Source organism: Sorghum bicolor, chromosome 5 (genome assembly GCF_000003195.3).
Source record: "Sorghum bicolor cultivar BTx623 chromosome 5, Sorghum_bicolor_NCBIv3, whole genome shotgun sequence".
Taxonomy (NCBI): domain Eukaryota; kingdom Viridiplantae; phylum Streptophyta; class Magnoliopsida; order Poales; family Poaceae; genus Sorghum; species Sorghum bicolor.
The window spans coordinates 26,715,962-26,738,558 of NC_012874.2; the positions used below are offsets into that span (position 1 = coordinate 26,715,962).

At 50.6% G+C, this 22,597-nt stretch overlaps 1 protein-coding gene across 1 annotated transcript; it reads left to right on the top strand.

Moving 5' to 3' along the window:
* Window positions 2,295-17,996, top strand: LOC8155431 (probable glutathione peroxidase 2). The gene is made up of 6 exons (XM_002489262.2): window positions 2,295-2,545; window positions 3,558-3,634; window positions 4,286-4,347; window positions 9,847-9,965; window positions 17,442-17,609; window positions 17,682-17,996. Exons 1-6 carry the CDS (start codon window positions 2,390-2,392, stop codon window positions 17,715-17,717), a joined length of 618 nt encoding a protein of 205 aa, XP_002489307.1. The 5' UTR covers window positions 2,295-2,389; the 3' UTR covers window positions 17,718-17,996.

Sequence of the window (22,597 nt, forward strand, 5' to 3'; positions counted from 1 at the left end):
GAGTACCGGGGAAGGAAGTATTTATAGGTTGAGATGAGTGGGGGCATTTTGGACTTATCTCTTTACCGCATCCGTGAAATTCGAGGTTGTTCAGATGAATATGGTAACTGTTCGCAAGATAATCAAGGGATTGTGCAGGTGATTTCATGGCAGGTAATCATGATCTTGGAGATATTCCACTGTGCACAATATTTTAAGTCATCGGCAATCTGTCCTAATAGTAAAGTTGCCGATGAGCGGTTTTCCCTATGATTTGACACGGGTGGTTAGAAGATTTGAGATATTTATTGAGATACGGAAGTCAGGATTGAAGTTGTTTGGATTTGGTAATAAATTTTACCAGAAGGAAATGATTATGAAAAGGTCGATATTATCTGGAAAGAATTTCAGAGCATTAATTTTATACTCCGAAATTGGAGGGCATGTGTTGACACCGTTTTTAGGCATGAGTTGCTCAGGAGAAGCTAATCGGTAGTCAGGAAACTGCTGTGTTAAGCCGATTAGAAAATGCCGATGGCCAATGATGCTGATGACAGGATGATGGGTGAAAGATGCTGCTGGCCTAAGGATGGAGACGGTGGTCACTAGTCATTGCCGATTAATCGCCGATGCCGATGATCGCAGATGCCGATGAAGAAAGGTGTAGAAGTTGCTAAGGAAGCTACAAAGGATATGCCGATGAAGCAGAAGCCGATGGAAGGTTTCATCGTGATGGAAGCGGATACAGGAATAGATAGATGTTAATTTTTATATTTGTTAAAGCATGCTTTATGTAAGAGTCTTGTTTTGTCTAGAATTAGAATTAGATCCTAGTCGTATACGATTGTAACTCTTTAGATCAAGATATAAATATAGATCTAGTAGCAATGTAAGAAGGACAATTAATCAATATCATACACAAGTTTTACATCTACTTTTACATCTACTTTTACATCTACTTTTTCGATGACTTCGTCAACTCGCACATTTTCTTTTGTCTACGAGTTCTCAGGGATTCAACGAGCAATACTCGATGAATTCTTGAGTTCCGCGTGAGTACCTCTTGGCCGTGACATCCGGACGCATCGCTGTTGTCGGGACCAAAGTATTCAAGTTATCACCTTTGTCGATTGTTAGGTCAAATCGGCTGACACGCCTAAACATCAAAATCGGGTATTAGCCCTTTGTGTTTGCAGATCCACTTTTGCATCAACAATTTGATATAGTCATGATTGATAATGAGTTTATGTATATGTTCACAAAGTGCTTAGCTCAATACTCGAGTGGGTTAAGTGGTCGACAAAGTGTAAGCTGGTGCTTATATGCTATTTAGCTGTGAATGCATCCTATTTTTCGAGCCACGTGGTATATCGCGGGTGTGATATTTCTATTGAGTCCTTTGCAGTCCACTCCCCATTGATAGAACTAGTAGAACGGTACTATAAGGGAATCCTTAGTAATGTTCCTTAAGAAAATGACATGGATAATACTTTTATCTTAAAGGGGGAGGGTAGAGGAGTCTACGAGCGACCTTTGTTGGATGGTCGGTGGAGTAGGAGCCCCGGGGGTGTCGCTGCTAGTTCGAGCTGAAGGCAGGGAGGAAGAAGGGTGGGAGGCCAAAGATAGAGGGGCTTAGGGCGACCTCTCTCATGTCCCGGTGGAGGTGTAGGTGGTGATGAGATCTTAGGGTGATGATGCTGATACATGCTCTAATCACATAGCTGGTGGAGGAAGAATGCAAGAAATTTGGGAGGCTGCGCGACGGGCTCTGTACCTACCCACACCGTGCCTGGCGGGATGGCGTGACCACTAACATGCCAGAATTGATGGCGCGACACACACGCCATGTCATCGGGCTAGTCATGGGCTGACCTATCATGTTGACAATTTTGCTAAGCCACATGGGCTAGCATGTTAAAGCGGTTTACCGTGCCGGAGAGATTGGCGTAGCTAAAACGATTAGATTTTATTTTAAAAAATTAATAGTGTTATTTTAGAAATAATTTTGAAAAAGAGTTAATAATAATAATAAAAAAACACCGGAGACGACGATATTTACCATAGCTAGGCATGGTTTAGTTGTGAAAACTTTTTAGATTTCGTTCCTGTAGTACTTTTGTTTTTATTTAAAAAACATTATTCAATTATAGAGTAACTAGGCTTAATTCATTTTGCAATTTACAGACAACTGTGTATTTAGTTTTATTTTTATCTATATTTAATGCTTTATGCATGTGACGTAAGATCATCTCCAAAGACTTTGATAAATTGACTTGGTATTTGTTGTTGTTTGCAATAACAAAATGATTGTTGTTCGCAAAGCTCTAGTCAAACCGATCGGTTGCTGCCGGCTGGTGTCCCATTTCCTACTGCACGCCTCGGCCGACCGCCGGTCTGCCGCTCTGCCTCGATGATTGAGGCTACAAGAGGGCTCAGGGGCCCCCGACTCCTCCTGTCCGTCGCCGTCCTCGTCCTCGCCATTGCTCTCGTCTTCCGCTCCCTCACCCCGGCAGTCCCGCAAATGGCCGACGACCTGCCCACCTCCATCTACGACATCACCGTCAAGGTAGGTGGTTGGTGCCTGCAGATCTGCTAGGCGTTATTCTCCTTTGTTTGCTCTCTGCTAGTTCCGCTGCTTATTGCTAGTTGACAGATTCGGGTTGTTTTCGCTACCGTAGTGAAAATCCTGAATTAGATTGGAGTAATTGGTGACAAGATGGTGGCTTTGCTGTTCCAGATACCTTATTTTCATGTGAAATCGAGTTTAGTAATGAAACCTGCACTGAGGTTGGATGTAAACGTGACGAGGTAGAAAAACTGAAATTTTGACCTGAGGGAACCGTTATCGTAGGGCCTGTTTAGTTTCTGCAGAACAGAATGTCATTTTGCATTCTGGGCCTGTGTTTAGTTTGCGAAAGAAAAAAATTTCGCGACACTGTAGCACTTTCGTTTATTTGTGGTAATTATTGTCTAATCATGTAACTAGGCTAAAAAGATTTGTCTCTTAAATTTCGACCAAACTGTGCAATTAGTTTTTATTTTCGTCTATATTTAATACTTCATGTATGCGTCTAAAGATTCGATGTGACAGGGAATCTCGAAAATTTTTAGGTTTTTGGGTGGAAGTAAACAAGGCCCAGTATTTTGGACCCTAAAAATTTTGGCATTTTGGATGAAACAAAACGCACCCATGAAAAATTTGGCATTTTGAATTTCATCATTCCAAAGTATTTGGTATTTTGTATTTTGCATTCTATAGGGAACTAAACACACCCTTAATTCAATTGCGTGGAACTCTGTTTCTCTCACTGCAAAGATGTACTGTTGGGTGGACCTGTCAAAAGTGAAAAAGGTATCATTTGTCCTTATCGCAATAGATATATATGTGCCTTTTTCTCTTCTTTGCGTCATTCTATCAGGAAGTTCTGCATCTTTTGCTGGCACCCAGTACAGTAAACATAGGCAAAAATTTTCTTCAAATGTTGTAGCTGTGCATTGTTACCTGTGACCTCAATTTACATATTATGGTCTTTGTCTTTGCCGATTTGTTTCTGAACTGATATTTTGTTCTTGTAAAGGATATTAGGGGTGATGACATAGAACTAAGCGAGTATGCTGGAAAGGTTCTTCTTATCGTCAATGTTGCTTCAAAATGGTAACTGTTGGTCTGAACTTCATTGTTTAACATTGCGATCTAGCCTACATCAGATCATATTGCACATTCTTTTAAAAAAATATTTCAATGGTCTTCTGATGAAAATGGATGTTCTTTTCTCCAGGTTTCAATTTTTTCTTTTGAGCGAATCTACTTGTTAATCTTTAGAGCAGTTGAAATGAATACTATATCCTCCCAAGTCCCAAGGTTATTCATCATGCTGTATCTATTTTCCTTGATATGATAGGGCTATCTTTCATCTGTCTTGAACTCAGCTTGTCCTATGAATCTGAGGTACTGTACAGTATAGATAGATTCAGCTATAGCTCAGAACCAATGGCTTCTTTGTGGGCCTTTCAGGAAGGCGAATCTGGCATTTTATATTCTGTTCTTAGGCGGATGCATGTTTTTCCTTGTTGGCTATAAATATACACATGTTACTTACTATACTGCAGACTACTGATGTTGTAAACAGGTCAGTCTGGTGTAGCAAACCTGTGCTTTGTTGTACATCTTTTCCCTTGTTCAAGTCATAGTTGTAAGACTGAATGAAGATGCCTCAGAAAATAGATGCTAGAGCTATGTTTAATTTTATTTCACAGTTGAAGCATATGTGGAACTTGTGGTTCATTGGTTTTACTTATTTTGTAGTGGACTAACAAGTTCCAATTACAAAGAGCTAAATGTCTTGTATGAGAAGTACAGAGAGAAAGGTTTGTTCTTTGACTATAGCGTTCTCATGCATAATTGTAAGAGAGATAAACTCTGTATATTCTATATTGATTAAACACAGATTACAGGGGATTACAATATAAAGGCAGGAGGACTCAAGGGTTCAAGATGTGAACATAATCTAGGAACCTAATTAACTCATACTAAATAGCACAAGTGCCTAGGTTGGCGCATGGCTGTACCCAGCAGCCAAAGCGCAGGCACAATAGACTAGGAGGCAAGTCATAACTTGCTAACATCCCCCCGCAGTCTGAGCGTCGGTGCAGCGGACGTTCAGACTGGTTCTAAATTCTGCGAAGAGCGAAGATGGCAATCCTTTGGTGAAGATGTCAGCATACTGAGAAGTGGTTGGGACATGAAGAACACGAACAGCACCAAGAGCAACCTGTTCCCGGACAAAATGGAGATCAATCTCGATGTGTTTAGTCCGCTGATGTTGGACAGGGTTGGCGGACATGTAGACGGCGCTGATGTTGTCACAATAGACCAATGTAGCACGCTGCAAGGGGGACTGCAATTCGCTGAGAAGTTGGCGCAGCCAGGAAGTTTCTGCAACAGCGTTGGCAACGGCGCGATATTCAGCTTCGGCACTGGATCGGGACACAGTGTTTTGGCGTTTGGAGGACCAGGAAATGAGGTTATCACCAAGGAAGACCGCATATCCAGAGGTGGACTTGCGAGTATCTGGGCAGCCGGCCCAATCAGCATCAGAGTAGGCGATCAGCTCATGTTGTGACGAGGGGCGGAGCACCAGCCCCAAATGTAGAGTACCGCGAACATACCGAAGGATCCGCTTGAGGGCAGCCAAGTGAGGTTCCCGTGGATCATGCATGTGGAGACACACTTGCTGAACAGCGTAAGCAATGTCCGGACGAGTAAAAGTGAGGTACTGGAGAGCACCGGCTAGGCTGCGAAAATCAGAGGGATCCTGAACTGGGTCTCCACTTACTGCAGATAACTTGGGATTGGTGTCAACTGGAGTAGAGCAGGGTTTGCATTCAGCCATACCAGCCCGGTCAAGAATCTCCAGCATGTATTGTTGCTGAGACAAGAACAGACATCCATCCCTGTGCTGAACTTGCATTCCAAGAAAATGGTGTAACTTGCCAAGATCCTTCATGCTGAACTCACGCTGTAGGGCAGCTATGATGCGACGGAGGACAGCTGTGGAGGCAGTGAGGATGATGTCATCCACATACAGTAGCAAGTATGCTGTGTCGGCACCATTATGGTAGATGAATAGAGAGGTGTCTGCCTTTGCATTCACAAATCCAAGGGAGAGAATAAATGTGGCGAAGCGACTGTACCATGCCCGAGGAGCTTGCTTGAGGCCATAGAGAGACTTGTTGAGTTGACAGACATAGCCGGGGTGAGTGGAATCCTCAAAACCAGCAGGTTGTGCAGCAAAAACAGTTTCAGACAGGGTCCCGTGTAGGAAGGCGTTCTTTACATCGAGCTGGTGAACTGGCCAGCCACGGGAGAGGGCGAGGGAGAGCACTGTCCGAACTGTGGCGGGCTTGATAACAGGGCTGAATGTCTCGTCAAAGTCGATCCCAGGGCGCTGAGTAAAGCCTCGGAGGACCCAACGAGCCTTGTAGCGCTCTAGTGACCCATCAGCCCTGAATTTGTGCTTGAAGATCCATTTACCAGTGACAATGTTGCCTTGAGACGGTCGAGGAACAAGCTCCCATGTCTTGTTCTGAAGGAGAGCAGAGAACTCTTCTTCCATGGCAGTCCTCCAATTGGGATCAGCAAGGGCACTACGGAAGCTGCGGGGCACCGGTGACAGTGTTGTGCTGTTGTAGACACTAGGAAACCGGTGACCAGCTTTCGCGCGTGTCGTCATGCTGTGATTGTTGATGGTGGGCTGCATAGACACGGCTCCCTTGGGCAGAGCCGGCGGGCTGGGGGCAGCCGGTTGCGGAGGAGGAGCGGCTGCCTGGCGCCGTGAGTACACCAGTAGTGGTCGAGGCTTGACAGGGGCTGCAGCAGCAGCCGCAGGTGTAGAGGAAGCTGCCTGCCGGGCTGCAGCAGCGCCCGGAGCTGCAGCAGCAGCAGGTGTAGAAGGAGTTGCCTGCCGGGCGCCTGATATCAGCGAAGGAGCCTTGCCCGGTACCGGAGTGGTAGCTGTTGTCTGGACGGCTGCACCCTCACTGACTGCCACACGGGGACAGTCCGTGCAGGGTGCTGACAGTGTGCTGACACGGGGGCTGCACGGGGCCGTGCAGGAACACCAGTGGAGGTACCTGTAGGAAAAGGTAATGGTACACTGGGAAGGGGATCAGCATCAGAAGTTAGAAAATCAAAATCCGCTGGATTGGAAGGAGTGTGCTGCTGAGAAAGGGGGAACGAGGTCTCATCAAAAACGACATGCCTAGAGATGAGAACACGATTGGTTTGTAGGTCGAGGCAGCGGTATCCTTTATGGTTGGAGGAATAGCCAAGAAAGATGCACAAGGAAGATCGAGGTGCAAGTTTGTGGGTGGCTGTAGCGGAAAGATTAGGATAGCAAGCGCAGCCAAAGACGCGAAGATGGTCGTATTGGGGCTGAACACCAAACAGGACAGAGTGAGGTGTGGATGAGTGAAGGGTTTTGGTGGGTAGGATGTTGAGAACATGTGTGGCGACATGCAGAGCTTCAACCCAGTATGAAGGGGGCATGGAAGCTTGAAAAAGAAGAGAGCGAACCGCATTATTGATAGTGCGGATCATGCGCTCAGCCCGCCCATTCTGAGAGGAAGTATATGGACAGGACATGCGAAGGTGGATGCCTTTGGTGAGGAAGAAGGAGCGGGAGATAGAGTTATCGAACTCCCGGCCATTGTCACATTGGACAGCTTTTACAGTGGTGCCATACTGAGTGTGAACATAGGCGAAAAAGTTAGTTAAAGTGGTAAACGTGTCAGATTTGAGACGAATTGGAAACGCCCAAACATAGTGAGAATAATCATCGAGAATAATTAAATAGTATTTGAAGCCAGAAACACTAATGACTGGGGAAGTCCATAAATCACAGTGAATGAGCTCAAATACAGTGGAGGCCCGAGAAGATGATGTTTGAAACGGAAGGCGAGTATGACGCCCTAACTGACACGCATGACAAATAGGATCAAGTTCTTTGGTACAGCCAGGAATAACAGAAGTGACTTTAGACAGCGTGTCACGACCAGGATGGCCAAGTCGACGATGCCAAATTGCAGGTGAAGAAGCAGCAGCAAGGGCGGTGGCGCCGGGGAGATGTAATGGGTAGAGGGCCCCGGAGCTATTGCACCTGATGATCACCTTCTGAGACTCCAGATCCTTCACAGAGCAACCAGCAGGGTCAAATTCAACAGCACAATTGTTGTCAGTGGTGAACTGGTGTACTGAAATGAGGTTTTTAATGAGGCGTGGTGAAACAAGAACGTTATTAAGGGACAAAGAATCAGTGAGATTGGTGGTGCCAGTGGCTGTGACAGGAAGTAAAGAGCCATCACCAACAATGATAGAAGAAGGAGAAGGATGCTGTGAAAGGTTAGTGTGTGAAAGAGTGCGAGAATCAGAAGTCATGTGGGAGGTGGCACCTGTACCAGTCGTTGTTCGGCGGCTGCTGTAGTGTCATGGTGCTGAAAGTGGAAGCAAGGGACTGCTGATCGAAGGCCGCCGGAAGACCGGGTGGAGGGGTGTAGAAGCCGGGAGGAGCCGAGCTGCCAAAGGAAGGCACATGAGCACCCTGCTGACCGTAGAAGGCAGCAGGAGGGGCCTGCTGCAGGTACTGCTGCTGAAACGGTGTTGGAGGGTGCTGCTGCGAAGCCAGGAAAGCTCCCTGTTGAGCCAACAGTGCCTGCTGGTGTGGTGGATGGGTGGGTGCACCGCGAGGCAGATTACGCGGCCCGGGGACAATGAGCCATGGGTTGTAGTGGGTGGGCCAAGACCCACTCGGTCCCTAGTTGGGTGCAGCAGATGTACCCGCGCCACCGCCTTTGCCACCCTTGTGGCCAGTGTTGCCACCTCGGCCCCGAGCGCCGCGACGATTGTTTTTGCCACCAAAGCCGCCCCCTTTGCCGCCCCCAGGGTCGGTTGTGGGGTGCCCAGAGGTCTGCTGGGGGGCGGGACGAGGGGACGAGGAGCCGCTGCCTGTGCTGACGACGAGAGCCGTGGGAGGAGACGGAGTCGGGCCCCCCATGGTAAGCTCCTCGAGGGTGAGCTCATCACAAGCCTCCAAGAAGGAAGGGAAGGGACGGCTGCGTCGAAGATGGCGGCCAACGGAGACAAATCGCTCGTTCAAACCTCGGATGAGATTGAGGACGAGGGAGCGGTCGCTGACGGGTTCTCCCAGATCAGCGAGGTTGTCGGCGGTGGTCTTGAGAAGCTTGCAGTAGTCGGTGACGGATAGGTCCCCCTGGACAAGTGTGCGGAGTTTGGCATCAAGGATGAGAGCACGCGCCTCCCGGTTGCCGAGGAATTGGCTCTCAATGGCAAGCCAGGTGGTACGGGCAGTGTCGCCTTGGTCGCCGCGATGCCGGACGATGTCATGGAGATTGTCGGAGAGGGTGCCGTAGAGCCAGGAGCGGACGACGCAGTCCATGCGCTCCCAGTCCGGCGAGTTCAGGGGACGGTCGTCCTGAAGAACGTGGTCCTGAAGAGAGTACTTGCCCAGGGCGAGCAGGAATTGCTCGCGCCACCGAGCGAAGCTGCCGGAGGTGACGTCGAGGACGACGCGGACAAGATGGCGGATGTTCTGGACGGCCACTGCTTGGGCGTGGAGGTTAAGAACAGCAGCAGCCTCCTGAAGAGCAAGGGCGGCCTGAACAGAGGGACGAGGGCCATCGGAGAGGGAGGATGCGACCTCCTCGGGGTCCTCTGGCGGGTCCGCAAGATCCGCCGCGGCCCGCTCCTGGGCCGCGCGCTCCAGGGCGGCGCGGACGCGCGCGGCTGCAGCGTCGCGCTTAGTTGCCGCCGCCGCGGCCTCGGCTTCGGCCTCTTCCGCGCGGGCGAGGGCGGCGCGACGGGCGGCGCGGGCGTCCTCCTGGCGCTTGCGCTCGACCTCGTCAGCAGCAGAGGGGTGGAGTGATCCCGCCATGGCGGAGGAGGGAGGGGCGGCGCTAGGAGCAGCACGCGGCGGCGCTAGAAGCGGCGCGCCAGGGAAGCGGAAGGAAGAACGGGGGTTACCCGGACTCGTGATACCATGTAAGAGAGATAAACTCTGTATATTCTATATTGATTAAACACAGATTACAGGGGATTACAATATAAAGGCAGGAGGACTCAAGGGTTCAAGATGTGAACATAATCTAGGAACCTAATTAACTCATACTAAATAGCACAAGTGCCTAGGTTGGCGCATGGCTGTACCCAGCAGCCAAAGCGCAGGCACAATAGACTAGGAGGCAAGTCATAACTTGCTAACAATAATCATACCTGAAATAATAACAAAATATATATTTTATCAAAATGAATTTATCTCATTTTCCATGGCTTCCTTTCACTCTTACATGTAGGCCTTGAGATACTTGCATTCCCATGTAATCAATTTGCTGGTCAAGAGCCTGGCACCAATGAAGATATCCAGGAGACAGTTTGTAGCAGGTTCAAAGCAGAGTTTCCTATTTTTGACAAGGTAAGCAATTTGACCTGTGAGTTTTTCTTTTGCAGTAACTAACGTATTATGAATTCGGAGTTTTCTATCATACATCTGAACTAGATATTACCCCGCACGTTGTTGTGGGAACTTTATTATGCTGTATAGAAAGAAATTGTCGAGTAGTACATCCGGAGCATCAAAATTCTCTGGTGGCTGAGGACCAAATCTTAATCACTTTATCCATCGAAAACCTTGAAAATCTCAATAGTCCTAACTTGGTATGAAATATGATGCTAGAAAATATTGCTCGCGATGTCTAATGTCAATTGGATATTATTTTATGATTAGTCATGGCAAGCAAAACTACAATTTAGCCGTTGTGCAGATTGCACGGCATGGTTCAAGAATTTTGGCTTTAAATAAATGTGTACCTTATTGATGAAGATAATCCTGTTTAGAAATTAAAGGATGATTTCCGTGATGCAAAGCTAATATATATGCGGCCCGCAGCCGTTGCCAGCACAGCAGTGCCACACAGCTGCAGCGGGCTCACTGGATGTTTCAGTGGCATGCGGTGGTGAGCTTTGGCCACCGCTGCCGCTCCAGGCCACAGTGACCTTGGCATGGCATGGATTCACCGCCGCCCATCCCCCGGTGTGGCCACCGCGACACCGATACGCAGCATGTCGAACTCGATCCGGCAATCCGGCATCTACCATCGAAGGCACAGGCAGGACTGCCGCATCCGTCACTCCCAGTTGCTGCTGCCGCCTGGCTGCCGTTGCCGCTCGTTGAGTGGGCAAAGGTCTGCCGCTTTTTTTCCCTCTCGATCAGGCCGTAGCCTGTTTTCAATGGCCTGCCGCCTCGAACAGGGAGTGCCCTCCTCGCCCTGTTTGCACCAATTCAGCCTCAAGCCTGGTGAGCCGCATGCTGCAACAGATGGGTGTGCAACAACCGCCGCAAAAAGCCGGCCGTGTATACAGCCACTGTCAATGGATGGTGTGGTCACATCAAGCCACCACCATGAGCCGCGTGCATCCGTGCCATGCTCACCGGATGTAGTATGCCTGGTGGTCAGGCTCAGGAGGATTGCATGTGGTTGGCGAAGTTCCAAGGTCTACTCTTGGAACTGAATGACTGCTCAAATCCCTCCACTTTCTAGCAGTTTTATTTTGAATTTATTAGAGAATAGTGCCGTAGTGGAGGATGTGGTCACGTATGTTATGACCGGCCAGCACTACTCCAGGCGTAGCCGGCCTGTTAGGGGCTAAATAGGCCTGTATTTATTTAATTTCGAATTATTTCATATTATTAGTGATTACTTCAGGGGTTATTTAGCAAAAGACAATTAGATAAATACTCTATAATTTGGATGATTGAGATTGAGCAGAACCATCATATTGTTTCGGCTTCCCTTGGGAGCCAGGAGTCCTAAGCCCAAGCCGCCAGCCCCTGTTCTTCCCACGCCCACACGACGGCACCTTGCCGCTGTTCCTCCTTCAAGCCACGTCCAGCCATCACTTGTCATGTGGGGCCAGCCGTACGTCAGGCGCCGGCGCAACCGCGACATCCGCCGAGCTGAGGAACGCGCCGCGCGCGCACTAGAGGAAGAGGTCCAAGCGGGATTCGAAATTAGTGGCTAGTAAATATTAGTGTTAGCTATTTTTGGTTAGTCCTAAACTCAAGGAGAGATTGTTAGTTTCCCTTTCATGCAAGCCGCAGCTGAGGAACGCGCCGCGCGCGCGCAAGAGGAAGAGGTCCAAGCGGGATTCAAAATCAATGGCTAGGAAATATTAGTGTTAGCTATTTTTGGTTAGTCCTAAACTTAGTTTCCCTTTCATGCAAGCCGGATGGCTATTTGTATTCCCAAACATTCCCGTGAGTGAAAAAGCAAGATCAACAACCAAACTCTCTCTTCCTCCCTCGAACATTCTCAAGCCTAGAAGCCGAGAGGGGCATAACCTCCGTTCTGGAAGACACGGCACGAGACTACGAGCTACGTAGTCGAGGGCCGGCTACCCTAGATCACCAGGCCCTTGACAACCTGGTATCCCGATCCAATCGATCCTCGGCATCCTCAGCCGCCGCGCCATCATCTCCGACACTAGCAGCTACACCAAACCCATCGCCCACCCGTTCCACAGCCTCCACCGCAAATCCCAGTCCACCGCCATCTCCCACTGCCCCCGCAACCATCCCAGCCGCCATGGCTGAACCCACCCTCGCCGAGGTCATGGACATGCTCAAGTCCATGCGCATGGAGATGTCCACCCTCAAGTCCGACGTGGCGACCATGAAGGACAAGTCCTCATCGTCTTCCGGCGGCGGCGACGATCGTCGTTCTGAAGGCCCGCGAGATCAGGACTTCCACCCCAAGCACAAGAAGTGGGATTTTCCCCGCTATGACGGCACGACCGATCCGATGCTATTCCTCAACAAATGTGAGGCCTACTTCCGCCAACATCGAACCATGGCGGAGGAACGGGTGTGGATCGCGTCGTACCACCTCGACGACATCGCACAACTGTGGTTCACGCAGCTCCAAGACGACGACGGCACGCCGACGTGGGGGCGCTTCAAGGACCTCCTGGACCTGCGGTTCGGACCCCCCCTCCGCTCCGCCCCGATGTTCGAGCTCGCCGAGTGCCGGCGCACCGGGACGGTGGAGGAGTACTCTAACCGTTTCCAGGCTCTCCTACCGCGCGCGGGTCGCCTCGAGGAGGCCCAACGTGTCCAACTCTACACGGGGGGACTCCTTCCGCCGATTAGCAACGCTGTCCGCATCCACAACCCCGGTACGTTGGCGGCGGCCATGAGCCTCGCATGCCAGGTGGAGATGATGGAGGCCGAGAGGCTGCCTCCCCACCCCCCTCGGGCGCCCCCGCGCGGTATCCCTCCGGCGCCAGCACCACGACCTGCACTACCGGCGCCACCACCGATCTTGCAGCTGCCAGCACCTTCGGTGGCCTCTCAGCCGGGTCGGGGCGAGGGAACACAGCGACGCCTCTCTCCGGAAGAAATGGCGGAACGACGCCGCCAAAACCTATGCTTCAACTGCAACGAGAGGTACAACCGTGGTCATAACAGGTTCTGCAAGCGCATTTTCTTCGTCGATGGCGTCGAGATCGACGACGAGCCAGAAGGCGAGGCGGCGGTCACTGCCATTTCCGGGGAGGTGGAGGCACCGACTTTCTCCCTCCATGCGGTCGCGGGCGTGGCCATCGGCAAGACCATGCAGGTCCGCGTCTCGGTGGGCGCGACGTCCCTCATCGCCCTCCTGGACACGGGATCCACTCACAGCTTCATCGGCGAGGAGGCCGCGCACCGGACCGGCCTGCCGATCCAACCTCGTCCGCGCTTGACGGCCACGGTCGCCAATGGCGAGCGCGTGTCATGTCCAGGCGTCCTCCGCGGCGCCCCGCTGCTCATCGGCGACTTCCACTCCACCGTCGACCTCTTTGTCATGCCTCTTGCAGGATACGACATTGTCCTAGGGACGGACTGGATGGCGACCCTAGGACAGCTGGTGTGGGACTTGGTCGCGGGCACCGTCTCGTTCCAGCACGCGGGACGCGCCGTGCGCTGGTCCGCCGTGCTGGCCCCTGGCGCCCTTGGCCCCTACACCACCACGGCCAGCGACTCGCTCCTGGAGGAGCTTCTGGCGCAGTTCGACACCGTCTTCGCCGAGCCGACCGGCCTACCCCCTCCCCGAGGCCGCGAACACGCCATCACACTCAAGCCGGGCGCGCAGCCGGTCACGGTCCGCCCGTACCGATACCCGGCGGCCCACAAAGATGAGCTCGAACGCCAATGCGCCGCGATGATGGCGCAAGGCATCGTCCGCCGCAGCGACTCGGCGTTCTCATCTCCGGTCCTCGTCAAGAAGGCGGACGGCGCATGGCGTTTCTGCGTCGACTACAGGGCGTTGAACGCGCTCACGGTCAAGGATGCGTTCCCCATCCCCGTCGTGGACGAGCTGCTCGACGAGCTCCACGGCGCGCGTTTCTTCACCAAGCTGGACCTGCGTTCGGGGTACCACCAGGTCCGCATGCGCCCGGAGGACGTACACAAGACGGCGTTCCGCACACATGACGGACTCTACGAGTTCCTCGTCATGCCGTTCGGCCTCTGCAACGCGCCAGCGACATTCCAGTCCTTGATGAACGACGTCCTTCGCTGTCTAGGAGAATCCGTCCTTCTTGGTGAGGGCCGTCAACGGGGCGGCGATGGTGCCGTAGTTGTGGACGAATTTGCGGTAGTAGCCCGCGATGCCGAGGAAGCTGCGCACCGCCGGAGCGGAGCGGGGCACCGGCCACTCGTGGATGGCCGGCACCTTGGTCGGATCCATGGCGACGCCCGCCTCGGATATGACGTGGCCGAGGTAGGACACCGAGGCGGCGCCGAACGTGCACTTGCTGCGCTTGACGAAGAGCCGGTGAAGGCGCAGCATGGCGAGGACCGTACGCAGGTGTCACAGGTGGTCGGCCCAAGTCGCACTGTAGATCAAAATATCATCAAAGAAGACAAGCACAAACCGACGGAGGAAGGGCCGCAGGACGTCGTTCATCAACCCCTGGAACGTCGCCGGTGCGCTGCACAGTCCGAACGGCATGACGAGGAAGTCGTAGAGGCCGTCGTGGGTGCGGAACGTGGTCTTGTGGATGTCCTCCGGCCGCATCCGAACTTGATGGTACCCCGACAGCTTGGTGAAGTAGCGGGTGCCATGGAGCTCGTCGAGCAGCTCATCGACGACGGGTATCGGAAAAGCGTCCTTGATGGTGAGTGCGTTGAGGGCGCGGTAATCGACACAGAAACGCCATGAGCCGTCAGCCTTCTTGACGCGGACCGGCGAAGAAAAAGGCGAGTCGCTGCGGCGAACGACGCCCTGCTCGATCATCGCGGCGCACTGGCGTTCCAGCTCGTCTTTGTGTGCTGCTGGGTAGCGGTACGGGCGAACAGCGACGGGGGCGGAGCCGGGTTTGAGGACGATGGCGTGATCCCAACCGCGCGGTGGAGGAAGGCTCGTGGGTTCGCCGAAGACGTCGTCATATGCGACCAGGAGCTCGTCCAGGAGCGTCCCATTGGCCGCTGCGAGGGTGCGCAGTTGCGCTGTCGATGGCGAGGCGACGCCCGTCTAGGAGAAGTGTTGCTCGCCGCGCTGGAACGCCATCGAACGGGTGGCGAAGTCCCACACAATGGGGCCCAGTGTGCCGAGCCACCGTGTACCGAGCACCATGTCATAACCAGCGAGGGGCATCACAAATAAGTCGGTGTGGAATGTGGTGCCGTCGATGGAGAACGGCGCGTTCCGGATGACTCCCAGGCAGGAGACGCGCTCGCCGTTGGCGACGATAGCCGACATGCGTGGGCTGGGCTGGATCGGCAGGCCGGCACGTCGCGCCGCCTCCTCACCGATGAAGCTGTGGGTGGAGCCGCTGTCGAGCAGTGCGAGGAGAGAGGCGGCTCCCACGGTCACCTGGAGTTGGATTGTGTCCGCGATGGGGACGCCAACGACGGCATGCAGGGAGAAAAAAGGCGCCTCCGTATCCCCAGCAGTGTCCGCTGCGGCAGTGCCCGCATCCCCGTCCTCATCAATCTCCACGCCGTCGAGGAAGAATAGCCGGCGGCAGAACCGATTGTGGCCGTGGGTGAACTTCTCGTTGCAGTTGAAGCACAAACCGAGACGGCGGCATTTGGCCATCTCCTCCTGGTGAGACGCCGTGGGTTGCCTTCACCGCGACCTTGCTGGGCGGCCGCTGGGGGCGCAGGGAGCGCCAGGAGTGGCGTCGGTGCTGGTAGGGCGGCCCTGGGAGTGGCCGGTGGTGGAGCGCCGCGCTGGGGCAGGCGAGGCTGGTGCTGCGCCGGCCGGTCGTGCTCCATCAGTTCCACTTGGCGTGCAAAGCTCATAGCGGCGGCGAGGGTTTCCGGGTGATGAATGCGGACGACATGACTCAGGGGCGGTAGGAGTCCGCCAGTGAAGTGTTGAACGCGTTGAGCCTCGTCGAGGCGTCCTGCACGCGGTAGGAGGTCCTGGAATCGGTTGGAGTACTCCTCCACCGTGCCCGTGCGCCGGCACTCGGAGAGCTCGAAGAGCGGAGCTGAGCGGAGAGGTGGCCCGAAGCGCAGGTTCAAGAGCTCCTTGAAGCGCCCCCACGTCGGAGCACCGTCTTCTTCCAAGAGCTGAGTGTACCAGAGTTGCGCGACGTCGTCCAGGTGATAGGACGCCATGCCGACGCGCTCCTCAGCCATGGTACGATGGTGACGGAAGTACGCCTCAAATTTGTTGAGGAAGAGTAGCGGATCCGTCGTGCCATCGAAACGGGGGAAGTCCCACTTCTTCGGCCGAGGGGGAAGGTCGATGTCGCGCAGGTCTTCGGAGCGGCGGTCGTCGTTGCTGGCGGCCGACGGACGAGGCTGGTCCTTCAGGATCGCAATGTCAGCCTTCATGGCTGTCATCTCCGTGGTGAGGGTCTTGATCGAGGCCAAGACATCGGCGAGGGAGGGTTTGCTCATGGTGTTGGGCTGGTTGACGGAGGTAGTTGGCGACGGCGGTGGGCTAGGGTTGGGCGCGGCTGCTGCGGTGGATTGGCTGGTGTTGGTGGGCGAGGATCGACGAGACTGAGATACTAGGTTGTCAAGGGCGTAATGATCATGGGTAGCTGGCCCTCGACTACAAAGCTCGTAGTCTCCTGTCGTGTCTTCCAGTAGCGGAGGTTATGCCCCTCACGGCTGCCTGGCCTTGAGAACGATAGGAGGAAGAAAAGGTTTTAATCTTGCTTAACCAAAAGTCTCGGTTTACAGGGAATAAAAAGGGCCATCGGCCAACTAACGGAGGAAACAAATCTAAACAGGTAACTAATAATATCTATCCAAATAAAACTATGTTTCTAATCTCAACCACTAGATGCAGCCGTGGCCTCCTGGACTGCGTGCGAGGAGTCCGCGCTCACCACGCTGCCCGCGGTGCCGCGCGCGCCCGCGCGCTCTGCAGCCCGCCGGACATCCCTGGCTCGGCGTCTCCTAGTGTAGGTTTTCCCCCACATGACATAGACAACAGATGTAAAACAGGGATTAGTTACTATAGATAGCAGATGTAAATCAAGGGAATTATCCTTGCCTTGTACAGCAAGGCCAGCCGGCCCTATATAACATAAGGCGCCCCCTCCCATTGAGGAGTTGCCAATTGCCCCCTAATCTAATTCTCTACACTTATAACCTCTAAACATAACTTCACCTGGCATTATCAAGCTTCTGAAACCAAGGAATTCATAAACAATTTTGGTGCACCTTTTTTACCTCATTTTTTTCCAGTTTTGACTATATTTAATTTTACCTACTAATACATTATGTGATATGTGATAAGCACCTTATATTGACTGTTGATTAGTAACATATGCATGAGTCCAAATAGACTTATTTGGAATCAGAGTATTTGATATCCCCTGGTTCATGGAAGGTACATGCCAATCAGATATAGGTGCGCACTTAAAAGTTGTTCACTTGATTTCTCAGATTGATGTGAATGGTAAGGACGCTGCACCATTGTACAAGTACTTGAAATCACAGAAAGGTGGCTTCCTTGGCGATGGTATTAAATGGAACTTCACCAAGTTTCTTGTTGACAAAGATGGCAAGGTTGTTGAGCGATATGCTCCGACGACTTCTCCTTTGAAGATTGAGGTTTGTTTCTCCACGTAACTGCACATTGCGCATATTCAGCATGAGTCAATGATTTTTGCGCATATTCTGCAGAATGACATCCAGAAGCTTCTGGGCACAGCATCATGATTTGGTTACATGAATTATGTTCCCTGAACTCTCTATGCCACTGTTGTAATTTCATTGAAAATATGGAGCTTGGACATCTGTGCCAGTTTTCCGTTCTCAGTTGAAAATTACGATGGTCTAGTGTAAAGAAACATTATTCAATGTATAGAATGCTGTGTATTTTACCTTGTTATTGATCAAATATGAAGGTCACTACCGACAAATTAGTCAGGATCATGCCACTTGATATAATATATGGTGTTTGGCTGGCACACATGCAAAAAATTGTTATCCTGTCTCCATACTACTGTTTTTCTAAAGACTTCCATGGTACTTTGGATGTGAACTTGAAGCGGCTGGAATCTGTCATGCCCCTTGGCCGCCAGCAATCGCTGGGACATGAGGAGATCGAGGAGTCGTGGACAGAAACGAGACGAGGAAAGGTTCCTCTGTTCTCGGTTTCGTGTTTCAGATGGAATGGTTTTCCTGTCTCAGGTTCTTAGGGTTATTACATCTCGGCCTCGGGCCCATATGTCAAAGTCTCACATAATAGCAAGGGAAATAAACACGCTTCATATTACATTGAAACATACTGATGGAATACACCTATTCCTCATGTTTGGCTCACTTCTTGTTCGCTGTAGGTGTGGTAGCTCCCCGTGCCGAAGATGATGCTTGACCCCAATCAGGTGTGTCAGGAAAGTGTTGCCAACGACGTTGTAGTCCTAGATTGTTGTCTCTGGTAAACCACTCCACTTGATCATCACCTGAGGAGTTGTGTTGCCCTTGGGGACCAAACGCTTGTCGAGGACTGCCTCTGGGATAGAGTTTGAAGCTTCGATGCCAGTTGTACTTGGCAACTTCGAAAACACCAGTGGGTAATCTGCAATGAAGGGTTTAAGCTGGGACACATGAAACACATTGTGAATCTTACTGTCTTGTGGAAGATGCAAGCGATAGCCACTTTGCCGATGCGCTGGATGACAGTTTATGGTCCATAATACTTGTAAGAGAGCTTCAAAAATCATTGATTGGCAACTGATGACTGCGTATATGGCTGCAGCTTCAACAACACCTTATCACCAATTTGAAATTGCAAGTTAGAATGATGTTTGTCAGCCATGATGAGTTTCATTTTGTTCTGTGCAGCTGCCAGATGCTGTTTCAGTCTCCACCAATTTTGAAAGTGAAGGAGGAATGGTCAATGGCACAGTTGGAGTTGCTCCCTATTATGGCCGACGTATTGGCACCATGATTAATGGGCTGATAGCCCAGCCCAATTATCATTATTAGCTTAGTTATCTTTGTACTTGCAATTTATATTAGTCCTAGATATGTTATTTAGCAAAATAGATGGAGTAGAAGAAACATAAATATCTGTAAGCTCTATTGATATAATTAAGCAAGAGCAATCATATTTGCTCGGCTTCCTTTAGGGATCCAGGGGACTACCTTGCTGGTCCGTCTCCCGCAAACTGCTTCGCCTCCTCAGCGCCAGCCATTGGCACTACCTGCATTGGCTGTACAGGCACGTGCTCTTGACCCGACCGCAGCCATGCCTACACTACCTGCCCCGCAGCAGGCTCCGACGCTGGCACCCAAGCAGCCGTTTCGCCACCTGACACCAGCCGAGATGCTCGAGCATCGTTGTCAGGGGCTGTGCTTCAACTATGATGAGCCATACGTGCGTGGTCATCAATGCCAGCGGCTTTTCTTCCTTGAAGCTGATGATTTCCTCACTGATGCGGTAGTGGACGACGACGGTGCCAAGGAGGCCCTCCAGGAGGCTTCAGAAGGCCTTGCTTTCCACTAATGCTACTTGGGAGCCACTGCAGCAGTTCTCCCGGTCCTCTATCCCGACTTGCAGCTCGAGGACGAGCTGTTTGTCCAGATAGGGAGAGATGTTATGGCTAACATACTGGCACCATGTTTAATGGGTGGATAGCCCAGCCCAGTTATCTTTATTAGCTTAGTTATCTTTGTATTTGTAATTTATATTAGTCCTAGGTAGGTTATTTAGAAAAATAGGTGGAGTAGAAGGGACATAAATATCTATAAACTCTATTGATATAATTAAGCAAGAGCAATCATATTTGCTTGGCTTCCTTTAGGGAGATGGGGTGCCCTAGCCGCCTCTCTCTCTCTCTCTATCTCTCGTGGCTCCTATCTGTTGTGGTTGTGGGTACATGCCGTGACCCTCGATCTTCCACCCCTACAATCTCCATTGAGTCTCTGATAGGATCCGCAATCCTATCACTCCCACATTTTGTTCATAACCATATAAGGCTTTGAAAGGAGAACAACCAATGGAAGTGTGGTAAGAGGAGTTGTACCACAATTGTGCTAAAGATAGCCAGTTCTTCCAAGTGGTTGGAGAATCATGCATGGCACAATGAAGAAACATCTCCAGACATTAATTAACTCTTTTTGTCTGCCCATCCATTTGTGGATGGATAGCCAATTCTTTTGGCTATGTGTGATCAGTCCTTGTTGCAATAGCTGTTTCACTTGCTCCCCAATCTCTATTTTTGTGCTCTGGTGAGCAGTGGTATGGCCTTGCATTGACTGGGATTGCTCCAAGCTTTTGGGTCCTCGAACACATCCTTTTATCTGTCTAGAATCTGTTTGACATCTAGTGGTGGAGTTGTGTGTGCTAGTTGTGGTGGGTCTGATCGATGTGGTGCTAGTGCCAGAAGTACATATACCCAAGTTTAATTCCCCCTAGCAGCCTTGTACACTTGAGTAGCTGAAATTGGTGTGGCTTGTAATGGAGGGGCAACCAATCCTTTTAACTTCATTGTTTTCCCATGTAAACTGAATTGTATTGTCTTTTTATTCCAATCAAATTGCACTGGGCTGTTCTTTTGTAGCAAGTCATAGCCAAGAATAGCATCATAAGGACTCATGTCTAAGATGATCATGTCACTAGATAGAGTGTGACCCTGATGTACCAGTGCAAATTCTCCACCTTTTCTGATGTTGTCAACTAGTCCCCATTGGCGAGCTTGACCTTCTTTGATGTAATGGGTACTCTAGGAAACTTGTTTAACTTAACAAAACTTGACCTCATGAAACTGCGGGAGCTTCGAGAATTCAACAACACTAACATCACCTTATCCTTGACCATGGTTTTTAATTTTATTAAATTTTCATGTTCAGTGTTAGAAAGGGCATTAAGAGACAACTGACCGAAATCAATCATCGGTGATGGTGTCTTCCACAGCCAGTTGGTTCAACATCTCCTTTGCGACCTCTGTCTTGTCCAAATCGTTCAGTGCAAGAGCATGGACCTATGGCTTCTGGCATTTGCCTGACTGGAGGATTGTTGACGGTAGATAACTCCTAATTTTAACTATCAACTAAACATGAAAATGGATCTATATGCAAACACCTAGTAGATATAGGGTTATCACTAACAGAATTCCATGAGTTTTGGTGGATATATGTTTCTATTGGGTGTCAGCTGAAAACAACCAAAGATGGTCCACATGTTAGATTTACATAGAGAGAATACCGCGAACTACAACTCACGAACAATCTAGAAGACTCGGGAAGCCACCCCCTACAAGATGGGGCCCACCTGCCACCCTCTATGGGCGGGTGCCCACGTGGCAGGGGCGGCCGCCCAAGGGTCTCCACCAATCAGGTGGAACCTCACAGATCCTTCCTCCACCGTCTTTGAGGAGTAATCTTGACTGCCTATTTAGATCGATTTGATCCAAGGCTGTGGTGCCTCCCAGAGGGCTATATAAGCAAGCTCCCTGCCCCATGGATCAGTGCCAATTCAGAAACCCAAATTCATATTTTCCAGGGAGAATTAGCCAGAGAGGGGTCCCTCGAATGGATCTCTGTAGGGTATTAGCAACAAGAGAGATTGATAGATTATAGGGTGGAGATAGAAGTGGAGGAAGCCCGGCCTGTCGGTGTCTTCTCTCTAGTTGTATTTGCAGGATCAAAGTCTCCTAACACGAGGCTTGGTTCTAGGATCATTCGGCAATTCAACTTCTCATACTAGTAAGTTTATTGTTCTTATTGTTCTTTGGTTTATGGGTTTACTTTATTCGCTTCGCATATGGAATAGAGTAATCATTCATAGCATAAGCATGGTGCTTGGTCTAGGAATACTCGTAGACACTCACTATCTGGCCAGATTTGTGGTAACATTGGGGAGAAGTGATAGTCTCCGTGTGTCTCTGTAATCCACGTCCCGTTAGGAGGTAAGGTAGGAATTGTTGTGCTGGGGTTAAGCATCCTTTGTGGTTCTCGTTTCCTTAGGTACCCCCTTAGAACAATAACCACACAACTTACCATAGGTTAGAAGAAGACTGACGAAGGAGTTCTCTCTATATCTTGTCTTGCAGCCTAGGGGTAGTAGTTAAGACTAGGTTAGTATTTTGCATGTTTTCTCCTTGTAGATAAATAAATATGATACTCTAGAATTATCTCCCAGGTGAAGTACTCACCGATATCTGTGCGCTTGCGGATTATTTCTCATAGATTCTTTTGTGTGCGTAACCAATATCAACAAGTATTTCTAGCGCCGTTGCCAGGGAGAAAAATGGTTTGCTTAGATAACCTAAGACTTCCTATACCTTGTATTATACTTTTATCTTTTCTATTATCTCACCTTTTCTTCCATCTTACTTTTTCTATCCTTATGGATAATTTAAATTCCATTACTATCATTCAAATTTCTGCACCCATGGAAACCAGCCTAGTGCCACAACCAATCCAAACACCTAGCTATAGGCTGAGTCCGCGGTTGATTGCATTAGTCCAAAGCCCATCCTTTTCAGGAGAGGGAGATGAAAATCCTTACCTTCACATTAGAGACTTTGAGCAAACATGTGACTGTCTTCGCATTGCATGTCCAATGAAACTCTCAGTTGGAAGCTCTTCTC